Below are 16,168 nucleotides of genomic sequence, written 5' to 3'. Positions count from 1 at the left end.
AGCAGGGCTGGCACTGTTGCCCAGCGACTCCTCGTGCGCTGGCCTGCACAGGCAGTGGGAACAGTGGCTCTGGACAACCTCGAGCAAATTTCAGATGAGGGCAGAAGCTACAGGCATAGGAAACGTACTCCTCAAGACTTGTGCTAAGCTCAGTGTTTCCTTTGGAACGTGCAAAGCCGGGTGCCCGGTGGAAGGCGGCAGCCGGCTCCTGGCGCGCTCTGCTGGAGGACGTCCCCGGGCTGGCTCTCCCCACCTGGCGCGGCTGTAGCGGCAGCCGCTGACCCTGCAGCCGCGCTTTCCCCGAGAAAAGCACCTGCCCTCGTTGTCCAGGCAGCGAGTCGGTGCAGGGCTTCCTGCTGAAACCCTGCCCAGGTGCACTCACCTCCTCAGTGCGGTGCACCTTTCTCTCCCCAATATAACACCCTTATTTCAGGGCCGTAGGTGGAAATCGCAGCTTCGAGAGGCGTAGTCTTCTCAATGTCGTCTTGGCTCCAAGCACCATTATTACCATTGTTCCACTGAGAATGATCTTCTTAGCATTTGTATCTCAGTAGACTCTGTGGGGATGATACATATTGGACAAAAATAGGCTCAGGTTGATATATTATGACCAAGGAGGAAATGCGGGTGAAAATGGGCTAAGTTTTGTTGCATGTTCCCTGTCTGCATACCTAACAAGATGTAATTTTCCTCTTCCCACTGACGCAGCTGAAGAATAAATTCATGAAGAAGCTGCCCCGCGATGCCGAGGCCTCCAACGTGCTGGTGGGGGAGGTGGATTTCCTGGAGAGCCCGTTCATTGCCTTCGTCCGGCTGCAGCAGGCCGTCATGCTGGGCGCCCTGACCGAGGTCCCCGTGCCCACCCGGTAAGAGCGCAGCCCCTGCCCGGGGAACGGGAGCGGGACGTTCCAGAGCACGAAGCACCGGGCCAAAAGATGATACTCTCTGTGGCTTTCCGTCGTGTGGCTTGCACAGCAGCCATGTGTTTTTTCAGGATTAGTGGTTTTTAAAGTAACAAAACTCATGGTAGCTGCTTAACCGTATTCAGGTTCTGAATTTGGCTATAAGTTATAAGCTGTGAAATCCACGAACACAGTAACTTCATGACTCAGTGGTAGAGAGCACTATCAATGTGAAATTGAACTACTGGGTTTTTTTACCTGCACCTTGTGTTTCCTCCACCAACACTTAGGGGACGTACCTCAGATTTCCTCTGCACGTTTTTGCAGGACATGTTGTTCCTCTTAAAATCTCCCGCTAGGCAAAGGGTGCAGTTCTGGCCCTGCTGGCACAGGGAAAGTCAGTCAGATGAACTTGCGGATAGAATTCTGTCGTGCTGGTTGCACTCTGTGTTGCTTTGTAATTCATAACGATCCTGAGGAAAATGTCACGTGAATATTTTATTTATTGTGACTCGTGTTGCAAATTAATCTACAGTCTCACAAGTGTTAACATATGTTTGTAAATATTTGAATTCACTGCTTGAATATGCATACCTGCCTGTACAGTGAGTGTATATATCTACCAGAATAGAAAAGCTGAAGTCTTGTTTAAATTCTTAGTAATATTACCCTTAGTTATACAGGTGCATATTGTTTATTGTGTAACATAGTAGAGCGAAATTATCGCTATAGCTGTCCAGAGCGCGTGCTGTATGTGAGCATTGTGTAGTAGTATTAGATGTAGTAATGTATCAATATCTTTGTTTCATACACACGCACAGACCCGACCCCCGGTAAGAACTGCACAAATTCTGCCCTTGGTGTGGCCTCAGAGGGGATTTGCCTTGGAGTTCCAGTTGTGCCTTTCACATCACCGGTGTGCATATCTAACGCTGTATCCATTAATTTGCTGTAAGAAGGGATGTAGCACCCCAGTAGAAGTCCGTGGCTAGTGCATTACTAATACTGGCATGAATCACAGCCGTTGTGTGGAAGGAAAGTTGCATGGCTGTTATAATCTGTACCGCACTTGCATGTACGAAACAAACGAAAAAATGGTCTAGTTTTGCCATTAGTTTAATTGCCTTTAGTAATGCAGCAGTGTCTGTATATTTGAGTTACTTTAAGTGACTCTCATCAATAACCATGTCAACAACTGTGTGCACACACTCGGGTATTCTGTTTGGAGTATGGGGAGGTAAAAGTGGCTTAACTGTATAGAAGTTTATTCTTCATTCCTCAGCATTACTGGGCTCCCTGTGCCTCACTGTTTCAGCCTTTAAGTCTAAGGCCACTGACTCTTTTTCTAAACACGGTTCCGAATGCTTTTCAGCAGACAAAAAATTAAGTATTGTTTGTTTTGGTAGAGGGAGCCAGGAAGTAACATCTAGGATTGCTGAACGACCTCATTACTCAGTAGCATTAATCAAGACAATATGTCCTTCCGCGCCAACATTTTTTTCCAGGAAATAGTATTATCCATTTGCCGTCCTCCAAACCAAATGCGAGCCCTAATCAGAGCAGGGAGGCTCATTAGATTGCTTTTGTGAGTAATGAAGAGCCATTTGCAGTGGCTGCATCCTGCGAAATTCGATCACGGAAATCCCGGCGGGGCCGGACGGGTGATGATGGAACATCTCATCTCTCTGCTCAGCGCTGGGTCTTGGCCATCTCACGTGGCAAGTGTTCCTGGCGTGGACCTGCCCTTAGTGACCCGCGGGCTCCACAAGGTGCTGGAGCCTTGGCGTGTCCACCCTCTGTCCCTTGGGGCTTCTCCTTTGTTTCGTTGGATGATGAGGTTCCCGGTAAACTCATCCAGAGCACGCTGGCGGAGCTCGGCTGTGCGCAGCCCCTGGGGTTTCTGGGCAGGCGCGACGCCGTTCCAGTGCTGCGGGTTGCTGCGGGGCCATCGTGCTCCGTGTGTCTGGAGCAGCAGCAGCGTGACCCGCGTCTGCCGGTGTTTAGCGAGCAGGTTGTTTTCCGTGGGCAGGCGGGGGATTGAACACCCAGGTTTCGGCACGCGGTCTGTACCGTGGAGGAGAGGTGGCCTTCGCGTGGCCGCCTGTTCCTGCGGTGACGTTGCTGCAGGAACATTTGCACAGCCGTTCAGTTTGTGTTTCTGGTGTGCTGCGTTAGTTAAGACATCTGGTGCTCTTTAGCAGCTACAGACACACTGAGTGCTTCCCAGGAACCACGGCAGTGCCTTGGCCTGAAGAGGTGATGGTCACAGGGCTTGTCAGATCGGTGGCGGAAAGAAAGATGGGGAAGGCCCGTCCAGGAGGCTGGAAGAAGATGAGAAGAGAGAAAGTGTTCCCAGGCATAGCACTGTGTCACGCAGCTGTCACAGGATCACAGGATGGTTCGTGCGGGAGGGATGTTCCCAGCACCCCAATCCCCCCTGCCATGAGCAGGGACATCTGCACCAGCTCAGGGTGCTCAGACCCCGTCCAGCCTGGCCTGGGATGTCTCAGGGATGGTTCATCCACCACCTCTCTGGGTACCTGGGCCAGGCTCTCAGCACCCTCAGGGCAACAATTCCTTCCTCATGCCCAGCCTGAATCTCCCTCCTTTAGTTTAAACCATCACCCCTTGTCCTGTCTTGATGTTTCGCTCCTCAAGGCACTAACAGGGTTTGCAGGCAAAGGGCTGATAATCGGTGTATCAGCTGGAACCATTAGCGGACAGGTCAGAAATTGCCACAGTCTTGTCATGTAGAGCAAATGTGACACAAGGCCCTGCAGAGGTGAAAGGCTCGTGATATCTCCAGTCTCTGCCCTCTTCTTGGTTTATTCATGTTGACCTAGTGCTGTAGAAAGAAGGATTATTGTGTGCATAAGGTAGACAGTATTCAACACATAGACTTACAGTTAAATAGGTTACTTATTTCTGCTATTTCTTTCCCCTCCACACATTCTTTGGCTTGCATTTCTCTTGTAAGTTAGAGAATTTTGGACGCTTTGTAGAAGTAAGATTTCCTGTGTTGAAATGACTCTTTCATGGATTCATAAATTTTATATGTATTTTTCCGTTTACGCTTCCTTGCTGAGTATTTTAATATTTCCTTTACTTAAAAGTAAATTTTTACTTAAAAGCAACCTGAAAGATCTTATGAACGTTCCAGGAGAAGTTTCTCAGCAGGTTGTTTCCATACAGCCCTAGTAACAAAAACTGGGGACCCGACACGGCATCGGGGGATCCCAACCTTTCTCTGGGTCGTGTTTTCCTTTCACTTCATCAGACTGAAAACGTCTTTAAGGGCTTTGGTTTTCTCGTGTTGAATTTAGTTCCACAGTGCTATGAAATCCTCGTTCTGGCAAGAACTTGGTTACTGTCCTTGCACCATGGCTGTGGTGTGGCTCCTTCTCCTCTGGACAATGCAATAGATGTAGCTCTTTATTTCATAAAAGAAATGTGCAATTATGTGTTCTGGTCTGCTGCATTAATGTAATGTTGATGGGAAAAAAGAAAAGATGAAGACTAAGCAAGGGAAAGATGTTTTTGGAGATAAGCTGTACAGACTTGCAGAGTCTAATATGTAGTGCTGGGAAATTGCCTGTGTCTACAAGTCTCAAATGAAATGAGGTAACTTGCCCAAAGGTCACTTAGGAAGTTTGTAGCAGAACCAGGAGTCGGCTTCTCCTCGCTTGCCTCCTAACTTCAGCTTTTAACTGCAAAGGCATCTGTTCTTCTTGGTAGGTGAGGGTGAAACGTGAGTCCTGATCATCGACTGTAGCCTGGAGATGTTTTCCAGGGCTGCGTCCTTTAGCAGCGTTGCCGGCACAAGGACCGGCGCTGGCAAACGGGAGCGCTGGCAGCCACGGCCTGTCTGCTGGTGTGCTGGACACCCTGCGAGACGCCCGCGGTGTTGGGGCAGTGCCCGAAACTTGAAAGATCTCCTGTGTGAAACAGAAGGAAGGACCAAAGGCTCCGCTGTGTCCTTCGGTTACTGCGGTCTCAGGTTGTACTCGTTTCGCCAGACGAGCGAGCCTCAGGTTCTGCTGGGAAAGAACATCATGAGGACGTTCTCCCCGCCCTCGAGTCCATCAGCGCGTATCTCTATTGGGAATGCTGGACGACTTGCAGCCACCACACTTGGTGTCCCACAGCAGGAGGGCTGTTTCCCCCGCCCCTCCCCAAAGCCCCAGTGTTTTCTGTGGGACCGTGCTGAGTTTTCCATCACGCAGGTGCCTTTACCCCTTCTGGAGCTGCTGCTCTTGCTTTCTGCAGGTCTGGGAGCGGGCTGCTGAGCAGGATGAACTGCCATCGTGTTGTAGTTGCCCTTCCTTTCTGTTTTTTCCTGTGTGTGTGTGAGGGACCTTGTCTCCTGTGTTGGTGCTCAGCCTGCCAAGAGACCTTGGTGAAGCTTGTCTTGGCCCTTCGGCAGTCTTCACTACAGCCCTTACCCCATAGGGGCTTTGATATTCATGGGCACGACAGATTTCTAGCAGGATGTCCCAAATGGTTGGAAAACATTAGTTCTACGCTGGCTTTAGAGCCTGTGTTGTATTCACTCCCCACCTTCTTGGAGTGCTTTTCGTGGGGTTCGATGGAGATTTCTAGCCAGGTGTCTCACAGGCACAGCATACAAAGCTTTGTCGCTCCCGAGCCAGCCAGGTGGGAGTTGTGTCCCAGGCTCCGGAGTGACCTCGTGCCGAGGTGCAGCGTTGTGTCCCGCGTGCGCTGTGTGCAGCACAGAGGAGCTGCGAGGGGCCTTCCGCTGAAGAGGAGCAGCGTGGCCGAGCTGCAGGTGCAGGCTTTCTTACCTGGAAGTATTGGTAACTAAACCATGCTAAATGCATGCAAACATCATCTAGTCCAAACCGCTGAAATGCACTGAATTCTTGTACGTTTATAATATTTGTTACTTTAAAAGGTCTCGTTGTGCATGCTGAAGGCAATTCTGAGCTGGGCCAGGCAGGACAAAGGATTTAGAAAGTGTCACAAACCTACTTGTTTCGAAGAACATTTTAGTAGATGCAGGAGCAGTCGGGTGCTCGTCAGTGGAAACGAGCCAGCTGATGTGAATGTTTCAGATGGTCGTTCCCCTGGAAAGTCGGGAGAATGCCAGACAGCAACTTCTGCAGTCATGGACCTCTTTAAAATCCATACATTTGGATAATTTGCATCCTAGAGTTTTCTGAAGAGTTGGCCACGGAACAGTTTGTCCCGGCGCTGCCGGGGCGCGGCGCAGGTGGCTCCGTCAGCGCTGGAGCGGCCCGAGCCGGGTTCCTAGGAGCGGTGTTCTTGCCAGCCCCCGCGGCAGCGATCCCGGCTCTGCGTCATCCCGCCACCTTTCCTGAGACTGCCCGTGTTGTCCGTACCTGAAGTCCTGTCCCGGACTCGGTGATCCCAGCTTTGTTTTCTCAGGAAAGCAGACTCACGTGAGGTTCCTGAGTGGCAAAAGGTTATTCCATCTACGCATTTGCACCGACAGAACTGCCTGCTCTTGGACCGTTTCCCTGAGGAAGACTCTGATTCATCAGGGGAGGGTCACAGAAACGGCCCTCAAGTGACTGAAAAGAGGAGAAAAGCCTAAATGGCTTAACCTAGCTGGCAGATGGCTACGGGTGACTGGGTCGATACGGGAGGATGTTGGAAGGAACTGAATTATCAAGGGTTCCTCAGTCGAGCTGTGAGAAACAATCAGAATTTGTGACTGCAAGATGAAGCGGACATAATTTACGCTGGAAGTAACGCAAGCAGTTTTAGATGAGACGACTTACCAAAGGTTATTGAGTGCTTATGTTCCATTACTGACGGAAAGGTCCGGAAAAAAGCTTCATTTGGGAAGCTTTAAAGTTGTTTTGAGCAGCTATTAATGTTTCTGTTTGAAACGCACGCTGATACGGAGTTTGCTGGAAATTACCCGAATAATTTCCAGTCTTGACTAAATTAGGTGAGATGGAGAAGTTGGTCTCCTGCCCTGTGACGTCTTTGGTTGGTGATTGCAAGGGTGAGCTGGTGTTGAGTGACAGACTTGCACCGCAGGGTCGCCCCGGCGGCGCTGGCGGTGTGGTGCTGGCGGTGCGGCACTGGCGCCCCGGCATTGCTGGCGCCCCGGCATTGCTGGCGGTGCGGTGCTGGCAGTGCGGCGCTGGCAGTGCAGCGCTGTGCGGGATTGCTGGTGGAGCCAACAGTGCCGGCTGGCAAGGCAGAGGTGGCACGAGACAGGTGTGTTTCCACCGCCTTTGTTCTGGGACAGGTATAACAGAGGATTGACCGTAAGCTCGTGTTCCGACAGGCGCGCTGCACGTCCTGCGCGAGTAAGTAGCTGTCAGCTTGGTACCCATCTTACAGCATTAAATCAGCTTGAAAGTAAGAGTATTTCTGCAAGAGGTAGCAGGGTTTACCACTGCAGCACAGGTACCCTGGGCTTGCGTATGAAACTTGGTTTAGCCACGGGGAGTGTCAAAGATAAGGCTTAGATACTTTTTCTAATGAGTGCCAGTTAAGAGGTTTGAAAACCTGGAGGCCTTTCACCAGCTTCCCACTCTTCTGGCACAACTGCCAGACAACTTTATTGGCAGAAGCATCCTTTTTTCCACACAGAGCCTTTTCCTTTGAGGAATCTCATTAGAACATATTGTTGTGTGAACCGTGGCTGGTAGGAAGGACTGTGTGGGCAAGTCCTGATTCATAGCACATTGAGACTGACAAAAGCAAGGGCAGAAAAGACAAAGAACAGTGATTTCCTGTCTCTAAAGGTTTCATATAATGGTATTTTTGAAACTGATTATCAGTGACTTGCATATAGTTGCTGCCCAAAGAGATTGTGTAAGAAATTAACTCCTACTGCCTTGCAGATGTAATCCCCACCTCTGGTGGTGCCTACCAGAGCAATAGGTTTACAACTGCAGAACCAAGTTTCAGGCTTAACAATTAAGCTGCGACTATGAAGCCATCAGATGGGATTACAGGTCTCTGGTATGGATTGTACAGTCAGAGCAGAAGCTCAGGGCATACAAGTTGGGCTTAACTATTCATCGCTAAAGCCCTGTTTCACATTAGTGGTTTCCCTTCTCTTGTGGGTCACCGCTCTGCGTGCTGAAGTGTAACAGAGATCTCAGTCCCAGCAGATGGTTAATAAACACATAGAGTGCTGTCTGATAGCTTGGGGAGTGATGTAGAATATGGTGAGCAATGTGGAGATTTCATAGCATCTTGTCTTTCACCCTCATCCCTCCTTTGAGCAGAGGGTACTCGGGTCAGAGGGTGTCACTGCCCGGGGATGTGACACACATGTTTTAGACAAGGATTGAACAGCTACAAGGAGCCAGGAACACTGGATTAAAGCCAACGCCATGGAGATGGGCGGGCTTTCCGTGGTGCGCAGGGCATGGATTCTCAACCGCTCTGCTCTTCCAGGTCTGGGCATGAGAAGAACGTCCTCTCACCTGGTCCTGGAGCCTGGTTGTGCATGATGGTTGCTGGATGACAGCGGCGTGTGTGTATGGCTGCAGTAGCCTTTGGCCTTTTGGCACAAAAACTCTGAGTAGTGTCTTGCTTATTGGAATAAGCATGATGGTGTCCCCTGTGTTCCCAGGTTAGCTGGAGTGGTGCATACCTGGCTACTCAGGAATAAATGCATTGGATGTGAAATTTGTGCGAGTCTTGCGTTCAGTGTCTGCTCTGGATGCCGGGTCTGGCTGTCAGGGTTCTGGACTCCCACTGGATTTTGAGGGGAGGTGATGCTTCTGAAAACTAGCGTAGGGTATAACTGCTGCTTGTGCGACCGCTGATGTTTCACGTGCTGCTTCCCTGGGTGTGCAGTGCATTGAAATGGAGGAGTTCCACCATATGTGTGCTCTGGGTTCAGAGACCGTCTGGGGGGCTCTCCACCAGCCTCCGTGGTTGCTCACAGCAGTGGGAGGTCTTGCCTTCCACACTGGTGAGACTGAGAAGCCCCTGGCAACCTCTGCATCTCTAAGGGACAGAACGTTTCTTTTTCAAAGCTGAATTTTGTCCAGGTCTTCTATAAGGAATTAGCAGTGCGTTTTGCTATCCTGAATGGGAACAATCTGTTTGTTTTGTCAGATTTCTCTTCATTCTACTGGGACCTAAGGGCAAAGCCAAGTCCTACCATGAGATCGGCCGAGCCATCGCCACTCTGATGTCAGATGAGGTGGGTGTCTTGACGTCTCCGGTGTGAAATGGGCTCTCCCAGGTTCCAGTTCATCAGCTGGTATCGATGGCCTTTCCTCCAGCGTGGTGGACTGGAACTGGTGGGATGCACATGAAGATGAAATATCCACGTCATCTCTTAGTTCCACCTGTTTCTGTAATTATTTAATCTGCCTTCATGCACGACTATAGAAGGGTTTTGTCCCTCGTGTGTATATATCATGTGTATATTATATGTGTGATTTCCCTGCTAGCAGTCCCTCTTTCAGACAGACGTTGGGCTAATCTTGTCCCGGTGCGTCTCGTGTCACGTTCCGCGATGGCAGTAACGCACGGCTGCGCTCCAGGTGCTCACCGCAGAAAGGGCTGAACCCAGGGCACGTCCTAATCCAGCCTGTGTTTGTATGTTATCTGTTAGTACCTAGCAATTAGTCACTAATCACACACCTCAATGAGACGGTAACTTTACTTTCCGTATTCATTTACAGCCTGTTTCTTCCAGTGTCCCTTGGGCTCTGTGCATCCGGGGCTGATTTATGTTGTGCCGTTTCTTGCTTTCTCCTCATGTTCTCCTGTTCCTGCACCCTTCCCTCAGGGACCACCCGCCTGGCCTCGGCTCCGCTGGGCTCCGTCACTCCGCTGTGTTTCCCGCAGCCCTTCCCACCGCTGCCTGTTGTTCCTGAGCCTCTCGTGTGCTGATCTGCGCTCACACCAAGCACTCCAAGAGATTCCCTGAAATTCAGCATTAGTGCCCTTTTTCCTCTATTCTCTCATTTGCTCTTCCTCACTAAGAGCAGGTCTTTCAGTAAAACTAGTTTGAGCTTTTTGAGTAAATGTTGTCATTGTTCCTGTGTCACAGGAACTAACCTGTATTTTGATAGACTGAAGTAGGTAGGAAAAGAGGACTGACACTTTTTTGTGGCTTTGTAAAAGTGTTTTCTCAAAGTATAATTGAAATTCCCTATTTATAGGAAAACTTGTTTTGGTTGAACGAAATGGATAATTGCTTTGGTAATATTTTTAATAAAGATTAGAAATCCATGTTTTGCAAAAAATTAGAAATGCCTGCAGGAAAACAATATCATTGAACCACCAACCAAGGGAAAGGGCTTTCCTGAGCTCCACACACACTTGTGCCGGGTGTCCTGTTACTTGTTTGATAACAAACAAGTTGTTTTGGTGCAATAAAAGTCGGGAGCTGCCTCTGGAGTCTGGGCTGCAGGAAGCACGAACCTTTTCTACAGGGAGTCTCTCTTGCTCGCAGGTGTTCCATGACATCGCCTATAAAGCCAAGGACCGGCAGGACCTGATCGCTGGCATCGATGAGTTTCTGGACGAAGTCATTGTGCTCCCCCCCGGGGAATGGGATCCCGCCATTCGGATAGAGCCCCCCAAGTCTCTCCCATCATCGGACAAAAGGTACCAGCGGGGCACGGCAGGTGTAGCTCATGAGGAGGGGGGTGTGCAGCGGGTCTGCAGGGGTGACGAGAAGAGCTGCTGCTGGGGCTGCGTCACGTTACTGAGCAGCTGCAGAGTGACCTGCATCTGTCTGTCTCCATTTGGAAAGTACTAGAAATATTTTTGCCTCTTTTTTTATAGCTGGAGGGAGGTTGCTCTTGCACTTCTGTGCCCTTTAACATGGTGTTGTAGGCACATGATAACATATATATGGTTATCCAGACTCTTTTTGGGGTTCTGCTTGGTCTTTTTAACATGCAGCGTTGCAATCTGGCTGCTGGCAGGTCAACCTTCTAGCCTCCTTTCAACAGCATGGCTTTAGGGAAGGCTGTGTGACACTTTTCTGGGGGAGCTGTGTGTGGGCTTTGTTGTGTGGAGCCATCAGGCAATGCGGTGACCCTCGGCTTGCCTTCTTGCCAGGAAAAACATGTACTCTGGTGGAGAGAATCTACAGATGAATGGCGATACGCCTCACGATGGAGGACACGGCGGAGGGGGCCACGGGGACTGCGAAGAACTGCAGCGAACGGGCAGGTCAGTGTCCTGTGCCTGCTGTGATCCAGCCAACGGGCAGCGCTTCTTCCAGAACCGTTTTGGCCCTTCCACTTTCCATCTCAGCACACTGTTTGTATAGGCTGAGCTGTCCCCCCAGAACGTGTCCTGTGGTTCTTAGTGCCCAGCCCGGGACTGTCGGAAGGATTCTGAACGTCCAGCCTCGGCAAATTACAAAACATCTTGAACGAGGCGCTCAAAAACGCCGCAAGGCCAAGGTGGAGGTGTTGGCTGTTGGAAGTCAGTGTACCTGTCAAGTTAGGTCGGAAGGGATGTGAATGTGGCAGGCAAAGCTACGTTTTCCATTCCGATCACTGGAAGTGCTTTAGCCAAAGCAGAGACGTTCTATGTTCCAGATATTCCTGTTGTAGTTGAATTGCACAGATGAGGAGTTTTATGGGATGGAAATAGAGAAGGTGACAAGGCCCCAGGCCCCACTCTGCTGTGTTGCTCTGTTTGCGTGCCACGCAGAAGTCCACCAGCGCGGGAATGCAGTTCACGTGGCCATAACACAGGTTTTTGTGGGGGTATTGTGCCTTCCCTCCCACTCTGTAGCTTTTTTTGGTTCTAGTAGAATATCTGAATCCCAGGAGAAAAGTCTGACGGCACGATGACACGTGGGTGTGAACGAGGCGGCTCACACGTCCGGACCGCGTGCCCCTGCGGAACAGAGCGCCGGGGCCGCCGCGTCAGGAGCCGCGTGCCCGCGTGCCCCTGCGGAACAGAGCGCCGGGGCCGCCGCGTCAGGAGCCGCGTGCCCCTGCGGAACAGAGCGCCGGGGCAGCCGCGTGCCGGGAAACGGGGCACAAGGAAAGGGTTTGTGCTGGCAGTGCCGGAGCCACACGGGGCTGATGAGAGTTGAATTGTCTTGTCTGTGATGGTGCAAAAAGAGTATGTCTGCAAGTGGAGCTCTCTTGTTCTCCAGGATGATTTCACTTAATTGTGTTTTGACTTCCAGTTCTTTTTCTGGGTAACAGTTTGAAGCATTTTTCCATTTAGCAGATTCTATGGCTCACTCAACCATTGCGTCTGCCATGTGGAGAAATTTAGGCAGGGATTTAGATGAGAGGTAGTGTATTTTATTACATCAACCAATATAGTTGGGAGAAAAAAAAAGGCCAGTTTCCTGAACTGCAAACTTTTGTGGTCGGTGTCAGCAGAAGGACGTGTGCTCCTGAAATGTGTCTCTTCCCAGGTGCATCACATGTTCAAGATATTATCTGATATTATCTTTCTTTACAGCATTTCTCAGCGATATCCCTGGACCATCGCAGCTGCAGTAAGGCTATTATGTAATGTGATGATCTCACTCTTTTCAGATAATGCTTCATTTCTGGAAATGTTTCTGATTACTTATCATGGTGACTTTCACTGTAAAGCATTCTGCACAAGTCTTCTCTTGCTTGTCTTTTCAGATTCTGTGGTGGCTTAATCAAAGATATAAAGAGGAAAGCACCGTTCTTCGCCAGTGACTTCTACGATGCTTTAAATATTCAAGCCCTTTCAGCCATTCTTTTCATCTACTTGGCCACAGTGACCAACGCCATCACCTTTGGAGGTTTGCTTGGTGATGCTACAGAAAACATGCAGGTTAGCAATTGCTTTCAGAAGCAACAAAATAAGTCATTGGCCTTTCGCTGTCGACAGTCACATAGACGGGTGTGTGGCCGTCATTATAGCACCCAAGGTGTGGGAGATCCTCAGTGAGCTCTCAGCTCCTTCAGGTGCTCTTTGAAAACACTCTCTTCACCTTGTCTAACATAAAACACAGTGTGGTGGTACTAAACTCTGGGCTGCAGAAGTAACTGGGAGGGTTGCTGCTTATCCCGAGTACCTGTGAACCAGGGGGGATGAGCACACCTTTGTGTGCCGCTTCACTTAGTCGTGGACATACCAGCATACAGCTGCTGGCTGCTGATATAACCACTCATTTTCTTGCAGAAGTGCACATAGAAGGGTTATTGGATGGAACTAACGTCTCTCCTGTGTCCACCGCAGGGCGTGTTGGAGAGCTTCCTGGGCACGGCAGTCACCGGAGCGATATTTTGCCTTTTCGCTGGCCAGCCACTCACAATTTTGAGCAGCACAGGACCTGTCCTTGTCTTTGAACGGCTTCTCTTTAATTTCAGCAAGTAAGTGGAGGAGGGAGGAAGGGAAGCAATGTCTCGCACTAATCACATCCCGGCTAGGGAATGAGATGGCTAGCTGGGAAGGAGGGGATTTAGCGCATGAGATGAAGTGTCTGTGTGTTCCTTGTCAAGGCTGCAGTGCGATCACCTCTGGGATTTCCACAGACACGCGTGTCCCGAGCGCTGCCTGGGGGCGGGTGCCTGTTCATTGCGGCCTCTTGGAAATTCTTAGCCAAGTCTGTCCCCAGTTGCTGTGTATTGCCCAGAGGAGCAAAGAAAGAATCCAGATCTTGGTGGTGACACTAACAAAATCCTGCAGGTCTCAAGGTTACCAAGAATTTGTCCTTTAATCTGTGTGCTTTTGAAATAGTTGTTGTTAGTTACAGAAGTACCTGTGATAGAAACAGCTGTCAATTTCTGTTTGTTCCCTGGATTCTTCAGTGGAGCTTTGCTGCCTTAAATGCTCTTGGTTTGGTTTGGTTTGGTTTGGTTTGGTTTGGTTTGGTTCTTCACTGGTGTGCAGAAGTTTCGCTCCCTCCCCACCACGCTGACGTGGGTGCAGTGCTGGCAGCTGAGACCCGGAGCTGAAGGGAGCCCGTTTTATTAGGTGTTCTCAGTCATGCCCATAACTGCAATGCTGACAAAACATAATGAGAGTCGCTAAGGGATCAGCATATTCGTTGATGGTGTTACGTTTATATTAATTGATGATTCTTCATGTGGGACTGCTAATACATTGGATGGTGTTTTGCAAGGAGATCATTGAGGTTAACCAGAGACCACCCCAAATCACATGTGGTCCTCTCTTCCCCCGCCAGGGAGTGTCCACAGCTTTGTAGGCTGTGAACGACCTGTATTTCAGTGCTCAAAACCAGGAGCTTTTGGACTGACCGTTCTTTCAGAAGCAGTCGCCTGTGATGTGGAGCAGCTCTTTGGCCGTTTGTGGTTATTTTTAGGAAAGGTCTATTGAATTATTAAGCTCAACGTGGCTGTGGGTTGCAGTGAGGCAGGAGACATGGTGTATGTTTGGTTGTTTAATTGTATCTCCTTCCTCACTATATATAGTCTCTGTGAGTAGGTACTCAGAAATAATTGAGAGCACATAATCATGTCTTTGCCTGCATGTTGCGGAGGTCTCTTGGGGCACGGAGCTTCTCCTGGGCAGACAGGGTGTTGTTATGTGACCACACATACACAGCGCTGCACTGGACTCTTCTGCCATGAGATGATTTTGTTTGGTTACTTTACTCACTGTGTAATATTGCAGCAGCTCTTCCCCTGACCGCAAGGATGGAGGCTGAAAAAGTGGCTAGAAAATGAGACTAGGCCAGAGAGGGTATCTGGACGCTTCGGGCTGGAGGGAGCACCGCGGCAGGCGGGGTGGGGACACCGTGCTCTTCTTTCTTCGGCCGGCATCAGTGAGTGAAGTCGTGTGGCAGGCAGGCCAGAGCCAGGTACAGCGCTCGGGAGGGAAACAGCGAGGCAGAAAGCACTCTCTCCAGTTTCGGAGGGAGGAGGCCGGGTTTGTCACCCCGAGGAGGAGGTGGCGGTTATGAAAGCTGCTGTCCTAGCGGCCTGCTGGAGCAGAGCGGCAGGGCTTTCTGAGGGAGTCTTTCTCACGAGGAAATTGGAATCAAATACCGTGATTGTTCAATAATGCGTTTGTGGTTGTTCATATTCACAACCCCCTATTCCCTGCTGAGAGGAAAATTAGAAAGACTTCCCATCTACAGATTCATTTAAAGTTTGACTCCGTGTATGCATATGGAGAAATATCTAAACAGGCCCAGCGTACGTGTGTGTGCCGTGCAGCTTTGGTGTCTGCAGGGGCAGCGCTTCCGCGGTTTCCGATGTTTCCAAGAGCTCTCACTTGGGTCTTTCATTTGCTGGGTTTTTTTATTATTTTTTTCATCTTTTTCTAAACCATCACTTTGTTTTTCTTGCTCCTCACCCCTCTTGTAGGTCGGGCTCTGGGTGGGAGAGGACCCCGGGGCTCTGTTCCCTCCTTCGGGCACTCTTTTCTCCCCTGCTCTGCCGTTCCACCCCGTGCACTCGGAAGTCGCCTCCAGCCCTGCCATTTCCCCGCATTTCTGGTGTTTGGTTTCTGCAGATAGTGCGGTACGGAGACATGGAGGTGCAGGCCCCCCAGTGTGTGCCTTGGCAGGAAACGGCTTTGCTGAAGGAGTTTTGTAAACTGTGGTTACATCTTCAGCTGCTGGCAAGCTGTCCGTGTAGAGGACAACTGGATATTTGATCCTTCACAGCTCTGGGCGTGTTTGCCAGGGAGGATTTTTCCTGGGAAGCCTAGAAAGAGCTTGAGTTAATTGGTAATGTTTATTAGTGGAGGCGTAAGCAAGACTGATCTTTTCTGCCACCTCGACTATTAAACTGCACCATGTACATTGATGGAGTCGGCTGCCTGAAAACAGAGCTCGGCACTTGGGAACGCTCTCATTGAGTCTAAGTTAGGTCCTAGAGCTGTGTTTTCACCACTGTGTGCTGTGAAGTCGTGATCCTGTCTGGATTTACCTAACCCCCAGTCTTCTCCCTTCCTGCTGCCCCTCTCTGCTTGCAGAGACAATGACTTCGACTACCTGGAGTTTCGGCTCTGGATCGGCCTTTGGTCAGCCTTCCAGTGTCTCATTCTTGTGGCTACCGACGCCAGCTTCCTGGTCAAGTACTTCACCCGCTTCACCGAAGAAGGTTTCTCCTCCCTTATTAGCTTCATCTTCATTTACGACGCTTTTAAGAAGATGATCAAGCTGGCAGATCATTACCCGATCAACTCCGAGTTCAAGGTGGACTATATCACGCATTACTCTTGTGCCTGTGAACCATTAGATCCAGGTAAGAGAATGTTTTATTAGCTCTCCGGTTTGCAGGTAGGAGATGGCATTTGCTTCATTGCTCTATTGTGCTGGGCCCCAGATAACATATGGGTAGATTAATCCTTCTGTATCAGTTTTC

The 16,168-nt window shown here is 50.0% G+C and overlaps 1 protein-coding gene across 1 annotated transcript in view; it reads left to right on the top strand.

Annotated features, from left to right (window-relative positions):
• SLC4A4 (solute carrier family 4 member 4) overlaps window positions 1-16,168 on the top strand; it is a gene marked incomplete at its 3' end in the record, with an annotated part of 130,191 nt that overhangs the window by 87,382 nt on the left and 26,641 nt on the right. Inside the window, exons 7-13 of the mRNA XM_080344071.1 lie at window positions 709-866; window positions 8,976-9,063; window positions 10,327-10,481; window positions 10,941-11,054; window positions 12,488-12,662; window positions 13,071-13,204; window positions 15,777-16,048. Of these exons, the coding sequence (XP_080200197.1) occupies window positions 709-866; window positions 8,976-9,063; window positions 10,327-10,481; window positions 10,941-11,054; window positions 12,488-12,662; window positions 13,071-13,204; window positions 15,777-16,048 (1,096 nt within the window). The remainder of the gene's footprint in view (window positions 1-708; window positions 867-8,975; window positions 9,064-10,326; window positions 10,482-10,940; window positions 11,055-12,487; window positions 12,663-13,070; window positions 13,205-15,776; window positions 16,049-16,168) is intronic.

The sequence above is a fragment of the Nesoenas mayeri genome, assembly GCF_963082525.1.
Source record: "Nesoenas mayeri genome assembly, chromosome: 4".
Classification (NCBI taxonomy): Eukaryota; Metazoa; Chordata; class Aves; order Columbiformes; family Columbidae; genus Nesoenas; species Nesoenas mayeri.
The sequence above is the reverse complement of the archived record's forward strand: the minus strand, read 5'-3'. Positions and strand labels throughout refer to the sequence as shown.